The 13,294-nt window shown below is 43.2% G+C and overlaps 1 protein-coding gene across 7 annotated transcripts in view; it reads left to right on the top strand.

Moving 5' to 3' along the window:
• Nucleotides 1-11,224, top strand: part of CFLAR (CASP8 and FADD like apoptosis regulator) — a 45,635-nt gene extending 34,411 nt beyond the window's left edge. For all 7 annotated transcript variants that reach the window (XM_059168433.1, XM_059168438.1, XM_059168432.1 and 4 more), the window contains 2 exons: nucleotides 5,976-6,486; nucleotides 7,963-11,224. In XM_059168433.1, the coding sequence (XP_059024416.1) occupies nucleotides 5,976-6,486; nucleotides 7,963-8,101 (650 nt within the window). In that variant the 3' untranslated portion in view covers nucleotides 8,102-11,224. The remainder of the gene's footprint in view (nucleotides 1-5,975; nucleotides 6,487-7,962) is intronic.
• The last annotated feature ends 2,070 nt before the right edge of the window (nucleotides 11,225-13,294 follow it).

Genomic DNA, 13,294 nt, shown 5'->3' with positions numbered 1-13,294 from the left:
TCTATCACCGCTTCCTAGCTCACTCTCTCTTCTGTCCTTGTTTATAATCATCCCCCTACTTGGCGGGGGGAGGTGTCCCCTTTCTTCTGTTTTGTCGGGCCCCCACCTAAATTAATATCTTTACCGCAGTCTCATCTCCAGGTGTCTCAGACTGCACTGATGATCCCTCCTCTGACCGCTTTTTTTTTTTTTTTACCTAAAACCCCACTGTACTGTGTGACATACCAGTTATTGTTTTGTGCCCATTTATAAGCTCCCCAACCAGATGATAGGCTCCTTGATAGGCTCATCTTTATTTCCCAACATGAAATACAGTGTTTCTGCAACATAGGAAGAGGAACTTTTTAAAACACGAGTTTTGGGGGCAAGCTAATTTGAGAAGTGATGAATAGTTTGTTCCTCCTTTGAGATTTGCATATTGGTCTGAAAGACTGAGCAGTCCTCCTGTAAAGAAACTTAACTCCCCTTCTCACTAAGAATATCCTGCCCGACTTGGCTCTCATTTGTATGCCCTTTTTATTTTTAAGATTTTATTTTCTTTATTTGACGGGAAGAGAGTGAGAGCACAAGCAGGGGGAGTGGCAGGCAGAGGGAGAGGGAGAAGCAGGCTTCCTGCTGAGTGGGGAGCCCTACTCTGGGTCCAGGACTCTGAGGTCATGACCTAACCAACTGAGCCACCCAGGTGCCCGCATTTGTATGCTTTATTATAATTAGAACTGGGCTCCTACAAGGTGCTCATTAAGTAGTGGTAAAAAGAATGATGAGGCACTCCACCTTTCTTATTTTATACATTGGTTTAATGGACTTTTTGTGTCAAGATTAATGCAAACTCATTTAATTTTATTTTATTTTAAGATTTTTTTCTTAAGATTTTATTCATTCATTTATTTGACAGAGAGAGAGAGAGACAGCATGAGCAGGGAGAGCAACAGTCAGAGGGAGAGGGAGAAATAGACAGCCGCCGAGTGAGGAGCCTGATGTGGGGCTCGATCCCAGAACCCTTAGATCATGACCTGGGACAAAGGCAGACACTCAACCAACTGAGCCACTTAGGCACCCCGTAAGATTTTATTTTATTTTTTTTAAAGATTTGATTTATATATTTGACAGAGAGAAAGAGCACCAGTAGCAGAGTCAGGCAGAGAGAGGAAAGAAGCAGGCTCCCTGATGAGCAGAGAGCCCGATGTGGGGCTCGATCCCAGGACCCTGGGATCATGACCGGAGCCGAAGGCAGACGCTTAACTGACTGAGCCACCCAGGCGCCCCGTAAGATTTTATTTTTAAGTAAACTCTACACCCCAGGTGGGCTTTGAATTCACAATCACATGCTCTGTTGACTGAGCCAACCAGCACCCCAGTGTGAACTCATTTTAAATGAAAAAAATTCTCAACGAATGGTGTCATTTTGCCGTATTTAGTTTTTTTGGATTTCATCTCAATAGCCCCCAAACCTTCTGGTTGGTTCTGACCCTAGCCCTTGTCCTAACTGCAAGGCCACACAAAAACTCATCATTTGGGGAAGTTGAGGTTTACGGAGATAGAGTTGGGTCAGGACTGGGGTTTCCAGGGAGGGTGTAAGGAGAAGTGTGACTTCTGCAGTCGCTGAAGTTTTATTTTCCAAACTCAGCATCCAAGTTTTTCTTCCCCATTTGAGGGAAATGACAAGGCAGCTTCTGTGATAAATGGGACACAGACTCCAACTGCTCCCCACGCGTTTCAGCGTAGGCTAGAGAGACTTCCCTGTGGAGGTCCTGTCTGAGGAGCAGCTTCCATGAGAGAGATGTGCTGCAGGCTCCATGAGGGGCTGTCTTCATTTTCTTTTAAAAATTAATATATTACATTTGAGTAAGGACCCATAGTTGGCAACGTGTCTTTACAGACATCTTACGGATCCTCACAGGCACCTTTTGAAGAACATGGCATAGGCATTAGTAGTACTCACAGTAATTACAGATGAATAAATTAAGATAGTTAGTTTGTTCAAACTCCTACTGTCATTACTCTGTTGATCTTATAAACCAGACTGGGCTCTACCCATGTTCTTGCTGGCCCAAGCAAGAAAGTTGCAAATGCTAGCTAGCATCAACCCTCCCTCTAAGATAGAGGAAAGATGTGACATTACGGGACATCTTGATGATGAGGACTTCAGGCTGTGTCTTCTGAGGTGACTGGGCTACCAGAGGGATATTTAATGGCGGCTCCATCTTGGTCTGAGGTCCCTCCAAATTGCCGTCTTTATTGGCTTTGGGGGACTGTCCCATTTTTGCCTTCACCTCCTCTTTATTCTTCTTTCTCCTGTTCTATAAGGTAAGCATTTTCTGCCCAGACATCAGATTCCTGTCCCCTTCCTAGTCCCTCTGTTGGCGTAAGTTAGTTTTTCTAGGATCAGGCAAGGTTCAGACCCAGCAGATAGGGAGAGGAGCCAGGATTTAAACTTAGATCTTGGGATTCCAAAACTGGTTCCTCTTTTGCTGGCCCCATGCAGCTGCCTGCTCTCTGCTGTGACAGCCCCCACTCCCGCCAGAACCCACTGGGAACCCAGAAAAGGGAAAGGGAGAGAAGGCACGGGACAGCCCTTGTTCTGTCCCTGACTCCTGCACATCAGCTTGGCAAGACAGACCATGGCTTTGCTTCGGGGACTTTGGTGAGGGAGGAAATCTATCCTTGAGGAGAGGGTTTTGAGGGAGGGCAGGCCGTCTGAGAGAAGAAGAGTCCCTTTGAGTCTGGTGTTTCCCTGTTTGCTTCTGCCCCCTGGAGGAAAGAAAACGCCATGACATGTGGGTCCTCAAACCAAGACTTGGGAAGGAAACTAGTGATGGAACTGGGGCCCTTGTCTGGGTGCTCTTTGTCCGGTCCTGGGTTCCAGCTGAGCCCGGTACTGGGTACGGAAGGCTTGCCTACACCTGCTGAGGGGCAGGCCAGGGGGTAGCATCTTTTCTACCACACTGAGATCCTGTGGGGATGAGTGAGCTGTTACTAGGTTCTCCACCCACCTGTGTATCATGTCCTTCATGTCCCTCCTAATATTTATTTATCACAGGGTTTAAAGGAGATTGGCACCTTCTTTATATGTCTCCATTATTACGTGATATATAATTTCTACCCCCCCCCCCCATTTACCTGTGGGCCAGACAAAAAGTAGGTACCCTAACTACATCCTTAAGTAATGGTTATTATCATTCCCTTTTCCTGATTTACCTAGTAAATTATTTATCTAAGAATGTGTGCAAGTTACTCCACAATATAGTGGCTTAAAACCACGATATGAATTTATATAGTATCTTTCACAGTGTGTGTGGAGCAGGAATTGAGGAGTAGCTTAGCTGGGCTGTTCTGGCCCGGAGTCTCTCGGCAGATTGTGGTCGGATCTCAGCTGGGGTCATCCGAAGGCGTGACTGGGATCCAGGGATCCTCTCAGGAGGCTCACTCAGATGTCTGTGAAGCTGGTGCAAGGCCTTAGTTCTTCTTCATGTGAGCCTCTCCACAGCACTGCCTGAGTGTTCTCTTGACATGGTAGCTGGCTCCCCCCAGAGTAAGCTATTCAAAAGAGAGAAAAAGCCAGGTAGAGGCTGTATTCTTTGTATGATCTGGCTTTGGAAGTCCCATAGTATCTCTATGCTATAGTCATTAGAAATGAGTTACCAAAAAAAAAGGAAAAGAAAAGAAATAAGTTACCAAGCATGGTCCACATTCAAGGGGAAGGGAATTACTCTTTTTAAGGAAAGCGGGTCAAAGAACTTGTGGACATATTTAGAAGTGCCATATATGAGAAATGTGGGGCCATGATTAACCCCAGCTCTCCTGAGGGGGCAGTTCTACTAGACCCAATGTGAACATACCCGGCCGGGCACTGCCTGTAGGCTGGGTGAATTAAATTAAGAACGCTCAAGAGAGCTCTTCTTTGTCCAGTGGCTGTTTTTTCCAGCTTTTTGTTCACCCAAGGCTGTGTTTCTTTCTCTATCTTTCTCTTCCTATTTCCTGTTGAGAAGCTGGAAGAGAAATTACAATAGCCAACTTTCACTCTTATAGTTTATTGGGGGTTGGTAAAGTTTGTAGGACAAGAAGGCTGAAACTCTTGGTTGAAGCTGTGAGTCTTTTTTTTTTTTTTTAAAGATTTTTATTTTATTTATTTGACAGCGATAACAAGTAGGCAGAAAGGCAGGCAAAGAGAGAGGAGGGGAAGCAGGCCGATGCGGGGCTCAATCCCAGGACCCTGAGATCATGACTTGAGCTGAAGGCAGAGGCTTTAACCCACTAAGCCACCCAGGCACCCCAAAGCTGTGAGTCTTTGAACAACATCATGTTGTTTCCATTTAATGCAGAGATTTGACAATTTGTGGCAAACAGTTATGTGGTAATTTCAGGAGAGTTACTTACCTCTACTTTCTGTGATGCCTGCACTGGTATGAGATGGGGCCCTTTTGTCCCTGGGTAGAAGTTCTCTCTGTTCTAATTAACTCGTGTGTTGTTTAATTTGGTTTGGATGCAGTGCTGGACTTCCGGAAGACCATCGCTCAGGGGATGAAGGGAGGTGGTTACATAGTCATGAGACACGGAGAAAAATCCAGAAAAGCTGGCTAGGAGTTCTGGGTAACAACCTGAAATTGGAGATGTCTATTTAGCTTAGGGAATAACATTTTTTCTGCTCTGCAATGGAACTAAGAAATGTAGGCATCCCTCAGACAAGGAACAGAAACTTAATGGGCTCCTCAAAGGGATGTGGGATTTTTCATGAGGAAGAGAAAGATGTCTGTCTCTGCTGTTAGAAAGAAAGAACAAAGCAGGGGCACTTTGGTGGCTCAGTGGGTTGAAACCTCTGCCTTCAGCTCCGGTCATGATCCCGGGGTCCTGGGATCGAGCCCCGCATCGGGCTTTCTGCTCAGCGGGGAGCCTGCTTCCTCCTCTCTCTCTGCCTGCCTCTCTGCCTACTTGTGATCTCTGTCTGTGAAATAAATAAATAAAATCTATTAAAAAAAAAAAAAAGAAAGAAAGAACAAAGCAGGAGATTGTATTTATTTCTCTGATGAAGGCAAGCTGAGCAGATGGGAAAGAAATGAACTGGATAGGCTTTAGAAATTTCTGGAAAATGCAAACAAGATTTTTTAACAAAGGGAATAGAGCCCAGGAGCTTTATATGTATTATCTCATTTAATCCTCCCTGTGTGCTCAGAGGGTGGGTATTGTTACTTCCATTTAATGCTGGGGAGACCCACTTCTTTAAAGTCACGCAGCCCGCAGGTGTGGTAAGTTCAGTGTTAGAAGGCACGCTTGTCTGGCATAAAGTCTGCCTTTTCCACTGCCTTTCACTCTTCCTGCAGGCAAAGTTAATCTGGGGTTCCTGGAAACTAGGAGGGGAATTCTTGGGGGGCACTACAGGGGAGCTTGGCTAAGGGCTCCCAGTGCTCAGTCAGAGGAAACACTGGGAAGCAGGTCATGAGAGGAACTGGAGAGTCTGGAAATGGTCGCAGCTTAGATGTAAGGGCCTCTGTATCAGCCCACAGCCTGTGGACATGAGGGAACTTGTGACATGGGCCATCCTCTCTGCAGCCGTTTGGATCTAGATTTGGATCTGTGCTCTGCAAACACATCCATTTCCTACATACTTGCATGTTTAAGAAAGAGCTTTTTTGAAAAATCCAAGCTTTGTTTTGGTGGCAGAGAAAAGTTTTTGGTCCCCCTTTGGTTGCATTGGACTAAAAGTGGGCTCAGTCCGTGCCCGTGGCCAGATGTGGAGGTAGCCTCTAGCAAGGGACAGATTGTAACTGAGAACCTGGGACTTGAGGGTCGTGTGTTTCAGGTTGATTTCTTCCTGCCCCGAGCTCAGGTCCCTCAAAACCTCAAAATTATGGCACAAAAGCAGAAATGAATTAAGTAGTGGAGATTGACTGTGCTTATTAGAATTGCTACCTGGTGTCTCAAACTTTTCTCACCCTAGTGTTGTTGTCTGTGTGTGTGTGTTTGTTTATTTTATCCAGCATTTCTTCGGGACACCTTTACTTCCCTGGGCTATGAAGTTCAGTCTTTCTTGTATCTGAGTGTGGACGGTATAATCCAGGTCCTTCGCCGAGTTGCCTGCATGCCTCAACACCGAGACTATGACAGCTTTGTGTGCGTCCTGGTGAGCCGAGGTGGCTCCCACAGTGTGTTTGGCGTTGATCGGACACACTCAGGGTTCCCTTTGGATCAGATTAGGAGGATGTTCATGGGAGACGCGTGCCCTTTTCTCTTAGGGAAGCCAAAGGTCTTTTTTATTCAGAACTATGTGGACTCAGAGGACCCGCTGGACAACAGCAGCTTGTTGGAGGTGGATGGACCAGCGGTCAACAACCTGGAATCAAAAGCCAAGCAGCCTGGATCATCTACCCTTCACCGAGAAGCTGACTTCCTCTGGAGCCTGTGCAAGGCGGACGTGTCCCTGTTGGAGCGGTCCTCCAACTCTCCGTCATTGTACCTGCAGTGCCTCTCCCAGAAACTGGGGAAAGAAAGGTGAGCCACCTGGGTGGGTGTGGCCCATCTCTGGACCACTTGTCTCTTTTCTTGTTGCCACGATCTAGATGACCGCTGTGCCACGTTGATGCTCTTCTCTTCAGGGAGGAAAGGATTTTTCATTCCCTCCTGGAGATGCCTTAGGAGGAGGCACAGTTTATGAATGCTTTGTGCTCCAGGAGGTCACTTGTAGTCAGCTTGTAGTTTGGATCTTGTTCTTCAAAATAAGTAAATTTTTGTCTTTTTAAAAAAAATTTTTGTTACAAAAGCAATACATTCTCCTTACTGGAAAAAAAAAAAAACCGTGAAATTTAAATGCCAAAAGCAGACTATAACAAGCAGTGATAGTCCTACTTATTAGAATCAATTTCTGTTAGCCACATGTTGGTGTATTGCCTTCCAGATCTTTCTCGGATACCTGCATAATCATATCTAAATGGAATCATCAAAATGGAATCATCATCTGCTATTACTTTATAACCTGCCTTTAGTTGGTGTAACAGTACATCACATGCATTTTACATGTCAGTATCTGACAACATCATTTTAATGTCCATGAAACAGTCCAGAATAAGGCTATGGTGTACTTTACTTGACCCATTTTTGGTCATTGGAAGGTATTTTGCTTCCGTAAAAGGAAAGTGTTCAGTGTCTTTGTGTTCAGTATTTGTGCTTATCTGTACTGTTTTCAAGAAGAATTGCTGTGTCAAACGACATGCATTTTGAAAGGCTGGGATGCCTTTCAGTCTCATCAGATTGCTCTCTAGGACATGCTCTGCACGAGAGTGCCTGTGTCTGCGAATTCTGCCCGACACCGCATGCTCTTTTCTTTCCCTGTCTTGACAGTTTGAGGGATGGAAACCGATACTTGACTCCCCACATGGGCAACTCTTTGTTATACAGACATATCTGATGTTGATTGCCAAGAATACTTCTCTAAGGGAAACCTTGGTGATCTGGTTTTCATTTAAGAGGATTATTTCCATTTAAAACTGGCAGTCCATTTTCAGTTGTCCCATTACAATTTAGAATGAAATTTCGGAGCCCTGTGCGAAATGCATTCTGTGGTGGCTCTGGGGACCCCAGGAATACATTGCGTGGCCTGTGACACCTGCCTCCCTCCCTGCTCAGTCGCAGCAGCAAGGAAGGGACTGTAGTAGAAATCTCAACCTTCCATATGCCAGCAGTGTTCTTGGCATCCAACCCGCATCTGCGTAAGGGATCCAGGTGTGTTATTATCTGGCTGGCATGTCTCTAGGATAAGAATCAGTTGTCCCTTGAGTGAGGGGACTGTGGTCATTGGCCCGGACTGCTGCCAGCTGGCTGGGATCACTCACTAAGCAGCTCGTAGAGCATTTAAAAAGGAACAGTTTCAATGCACTGTCACCTCTGTTGGCTTCTTTCAAACTAATGGCGATCTGTCTCCTCTTTGACATTTGCATGGCATTAATTTTTTGCCTTTCTTGTTCCCTCCAGAAGACGCCCGCTCCTTGAACTCCACATTGAACTCAACGGCAGCGTGTATGATTGGAACAGCAGAGCGTCTACTAAGGAGAGGTACTCTGTCTGGTTGCAACACACGCTGAGAAAGAAACTCATCCTCTCTTGGGAATGAACAGCCAAAAGCCTTTTCTACTCCCGCCATCTCCACCACTAGGCCAGAAGTAGTTTTCAAGCAAGGGTATGTGTTGTGCGGGAACGTGAGGTCCTGTATGTGCTGAAATGAGCCTCTGTGAGGACTGTGATCAGGGAGGTGTGTTTGAACTAAAGCCTCTGGGTGGAAGGCTTTGGTCTCTTGCTGAAAGTGTCTGAAGCCCGTGTTAGGAAGGAAATGGCTGTGAAACTTGAAAAACCGAGTGCCGGTTGAATTGGGTGCTGCCTTCCTTCGTGCCAGAGCGTGGAGACAGGGTTGTAGTCACACATCTACCACTGTGCTACTACTACTATAAATTTAGTGAAGGACACGAACATTCAGTGCATAGCCGTGTCTTTGTAATTGGACATTGTCTGTCTGTCTGTCTAAGACTCCAGTTCTAGTTCACCGCTAACTACATACATTTTTCTTTCTCACATTTGGTGGGATGACCTGAAAGGCAATCATTATTTAAAATTGCATTTAAAGGGGCGCCTCGGTGGCTCGGTGGGTTAAACCACTGCCTTCGGCTCAGGTTGTGATCTTGGCATCCTGGGATTGAGCCCCGCATCGGGCTCTCTGCCCAGCGGGGAGCCTGCTTCCTCTCTCTGCCTGCCTGCTTGTGATCTTTGTCGAATAAATAAATAAAGTCTTTAAAAAAAAATTGCATTTAAAGTTTAAAAAAACATATTTATTTTTATATACATATATGTATTTTAAAGATTTTATTTATTTATTTGACAGACAGAGATCACAAGGAGGCAGAGAGGCAGGCAGAGAGAGAGGAGGAAGCAGGCCCCCGCTGAGCCAGGAGCCCGATGTGGGGCTCCATCCCAGGACCCTGAGATCATGACCTGAGCCGAAGGCAGAGGTTTTAACCCACTGAGTCACCCAGGTGCCCCTTATTTTTGTATTTTTGACTTGGTGTTAAATTGGGTGTATCTGTATGTGTTAATGTAGTAAAATACTTCAAATCTTACAATAGTCCCTAACTGAAAATTCACCAAGTACTCAGTAATAAGGGTATGGTAATGATGATATATTCACTGGGTGGTATTTTACGAAACCCTTAAAATTATATTTCTAAATAATAAAAGCTTGCATTGAGCTATTATTAGCTCATTATATAAATTGCATGGATTATCTCATTTAATCCTCTCCTTGCAAAAGAGCTCTGTGAAAACAATATCCAGTGGAAAAAAGACAGTCTCCTCAACAAATGATGCTGGGAAAACTAGCCAGCGACATGCAAAAGAATGAAACTGGACCACATTCTTACACTGTACACAAACACAAACCCAGAATGGATTAAGGACCCAAGTGTGAGACCAGAAACCATAGAAATCCTAGAAGAGAGCACAGGCCTAATTTCTCTGACATCAGCTGTAGCAACATTTTTCTAGATGTGTCTCCTGAGTGGAGGGAAACAAAAGCAAAAATAAACTACTAGAACTACGTTAAACTAAAAAGCTTCTAGATAGCAAAGGAAACAGTCAAGAAATAAAAGACAACCTGTGGAATGGGAGAAGATATTTGCAAATGACATGTCTGATAAAGGATTAATATCCAAAATATATAAAGAACTTATACAACTCAAGAGCCAAAAACCAATTTGATTAAAAATGGGCAGAATATGGGGCATCTGAGTGGCTCAGTGGTTAAGCCGCTGCCTTCAGCTTAGGTCGTGATCCCAGGGTCCTGGGATCGAGCCCCACTTCAGGATCTCTGCTCAGCAGGGAGCCTGCTTCCCTCTCTCTCTCTGCCTGCTTCTCTGCCTACTTGTGATCTCTGTCTGTCAAATAAATAAATAAAATATTTTTTAAAAAATGGTCAGAATACACAAAGAGACATTTCTTCAAAGAAGACATAATGGCCAACAGATACATGAAAAGATGCTCAACATGACTCATCACCACGAAAATACAAATCAAAACCACAATGAGATGTCACCACCTATGGGTCAGAATGGCTGAAATCAAAACGAGAAGATATGCAGCCACTCTTGAAGACAATGTGGAGATTCCTCAAAAAGTTAAAAATAAAGATATCCTATGATCCAGAAATGGCACTACTGGGTATCTTCCCAAAGGATATAAACATAGTGATTCATAGGGGCTCATGCACTCCAGTGTTGATAGCGGCAGTGTCCACAATAGCCAAAATACAGAAAGAGCCCGGATGTCCATTGACAGATGAATGGATAAAGATGTGATACATATCTCACATCTCTCTGATACACACATACACACACAATGGAATATGATTCAGCCATCAGAAACAATGAAATCTTGCCATTTACAAAGACATGGAGGGAACTAGAGGGTATTGTGCTAAGTGAAATAAGTCAGAGAAAGACAAATACATGATTTCACTCACATGGAACTGAAGAAGCAAAACTGATGAACATAGGGGATGGGGAGGAAAAATAAGATGGAAACAGAGGAAGACAAACCACAAGAGACACTGAATTCTAGGAAACAAACTGAGGGTTGCTGGAGGGGAGGAAAGTGGGGGATGGGGTGACTGGGTGGTGGGTATTGAGGAGGTCACATGACGAAATGAGGACTGTTACATGCAACTAATCAATCACTAAATTCTACCACTGAAACTAATAAAACACTATATGTCAGAGAAAGACAAATATTGTATGATTTCCCTCATATGTGGAATTTAAGAAACAAAACAAAAGAACAAAGTAAAAAAGAGGCAGGGGCACCTGGGTGGCTTAGTGGGTTGAGCCTGCCTTTGGCTCATGATTCCAGGGTTCTGCTCGGCGGGGAGCCTGCTTCCTCCTCTCTCTCTCTGCCTGCCTCTCTGCCTACTTGTCATCTCTGTCAAATAAATAGATAAAATCTTAAAAAAAATTAAAAAAAAAGAAAAAAGAAAAAAAGAGGCAAACAGACTGTTAAATACGGAAAACAAACTGATGGCTACCAGAGGGGAGGTATGGGGGGGGGTGGGGGAAATAGGCGAAGGGAATTAAGCATACACTTACCATGATGAGCACTGATTAATATACAGAATTGTTGAATCACTATATTGTATACCTGAAGGTAATAGAATACTGTATATTAACTATATTCGAATTAAAATTTTAAAAAGGCAGTTGCTTATTGTCCTTCACCTTTTCATCCCTTCCTCTGTCTTGCTGATGAGAATGTGGATGTGATGACTGGAGCCTTAGCTTCCATTTTGAACTGTGAGGATAAAGGCTACACTGTAGGGATAGCTAAATGGTGAGCAGGAAGGAGCCTCCTTGGATGAGGACAAAGTCTGGATTTTTATGTGGATTTATATTTCTTTCAACCTAACATAGTCCAGCTCTGCATTATTATATGATTAAAATGTTTACAATGTTTATACATGTTATGAGTGCAAACAAATTGTCTAGATGATTTAAATTTTCGAATTATTGTTTAAAAATATATGCACACTTAAAATCTGAGCTACCTGTGTGTTTAACATGCATCTTGGTTGCTTCCAAGTTTTGGCATTGTGAAAAAGGGTGTGATAAACATTTGTGTGTTCATTTTTGTGTGGATGTAAGTGGCTAGCTCATTGGGTAACTATCTAGGAGAACAACTGTTGGATGGTATGGTAGGCTTATCCTTAATTCTGGAAGTAACACAAGACTATATTCCCAAGTGGCTATATCATTTTGCAGAGTTTCTATCAAATCTTTTGCCCATTTTTAAACTGTGTTATTTGTTTTCTTACTGGTGAGGTTTTTTTTTTTTTTTTTCCCTTGAGATTTATTTATTTGAAAGAGGCAGAAAGAGAGAGCGAGCAGGGGGAGGGGCAGAGGGAGAGGGAGAGAATCTTTAAGCAGGCTCCCTGCTGAGCATAGAGACAAACTTGGGGCTTGGTCTCATGACTCTGAGATCATGACCTGAACCAAAACCAAGAGTTGGATGCTTAACTAACTGAGCCACCAAAGCAGCCCTCTTCTTGGTGAATTTTAGGTGTTTTTTATGTAGAATGCCTAGGTGTCTTAGTTGGTTAAGCCACTGCTTTTGGCTCCGATCCTGATTCCAGGGATGGAGTCCCACATCAGGCTCCCTGCTCAGCCAGGAGTCTGCTTCTCCCCGTCCTCTACTGTATTTCTGCGTGTGCGTGTGTGCTCTCTCTCTCTCTGTCAAATAAATGAATAAAATATTTTTTTAAAAAAAAGAATGTATATTTTAGATACAAGTCTTTCATGAGATATGTTCTACAAATATTTTCTCCCAGTCGATGGTAGAAGTTTATAATTTTAATGATACTCAAATTACAGTTTGTTTGTTTGTTTGTTTTTCTTGGATTGTGCTTTTAGTGTGTATCTCAAAAATACCTGTATTTTTAACATACATACATATGAGCTACCTGTATGTTTAACATACAAACCCAAGGTCACAGAAACTTTCTCCTATGTTATTTCTTTTTAAGATTTTATTTATTTGAGAGGTAGGTAGAGCATGTGCGTGTGCTTGCCCACAAGCCGGTGGGGGGTGTAGGTGCAGATTACAAGCAGACCCTTTGCTGGGCATGAAGCCCAAGGTGGGGCCAGGTCCCAGGATGCTGACATCATGACCTGAGCCAACGTCAGACCACTAACCACTGAACCACCCAGACACCCCTTTCCTACTTATTAACCAGAAGTTCTAGGAGTTTTGCATTTTGCATTTAAGCCTTATCATTTTGAGTTGCTTTTTGTGAAATGTGTAAAGTCTTTATCTATATTCATTCTTTTGTTTTGATCCTTATATTTGTTTTGATCCTTTATATTGAATATACCAATATATCTGATGCAGGTAACCTGTCAGGAGTTTTAAATCAATACAATTATATTACTTGTTTCTTTGTATACAAAGCACAACTTGTGACTTAAAAAAATGAAATAAAAATTACATATTGTAAAAGGGTCCAGTTTGTTTAATATATAAACACCCTTAATGTATTTATTTTAAACATAAATGTCATAATATTTAACACTGTTCTTTCTTTTCATTCAAGTAGTCATGTCTATATCTATGCTTTCTATCATATTTAAGTTAAAATTTTTCCCTCTTTAAATGATGATACGAGTAACATCTTTCCTTCATTATTTGGTAAGGACTTCTTGCCCCAAAGCTAGGATTTCCTTCCCTTTCTTCATGCTTCTTCTAGCATAGCTCCTGAGCGTTATTCTAACTGTCT

Source organism: Mustela lutreola, chromosome 3 (genome assembly GCF_030435805.1).
Source record: "Mustela lutreola isolate mMusLut2 chromosome 3, mMusLut2.pri, whole genome shotgun sequence".
Classification (NCBI taxonomy): Eukaryota; Metazoa; Chordata; class Mammalia; order Carnivora; family Mustelidae; genus Mustela; species Mustela lutreola.
The sequence above is the reverse complement of the archived record's forward strand: the minus strand, read 5'-3'. Positions and strand labels throughout refer to the sequence as shown.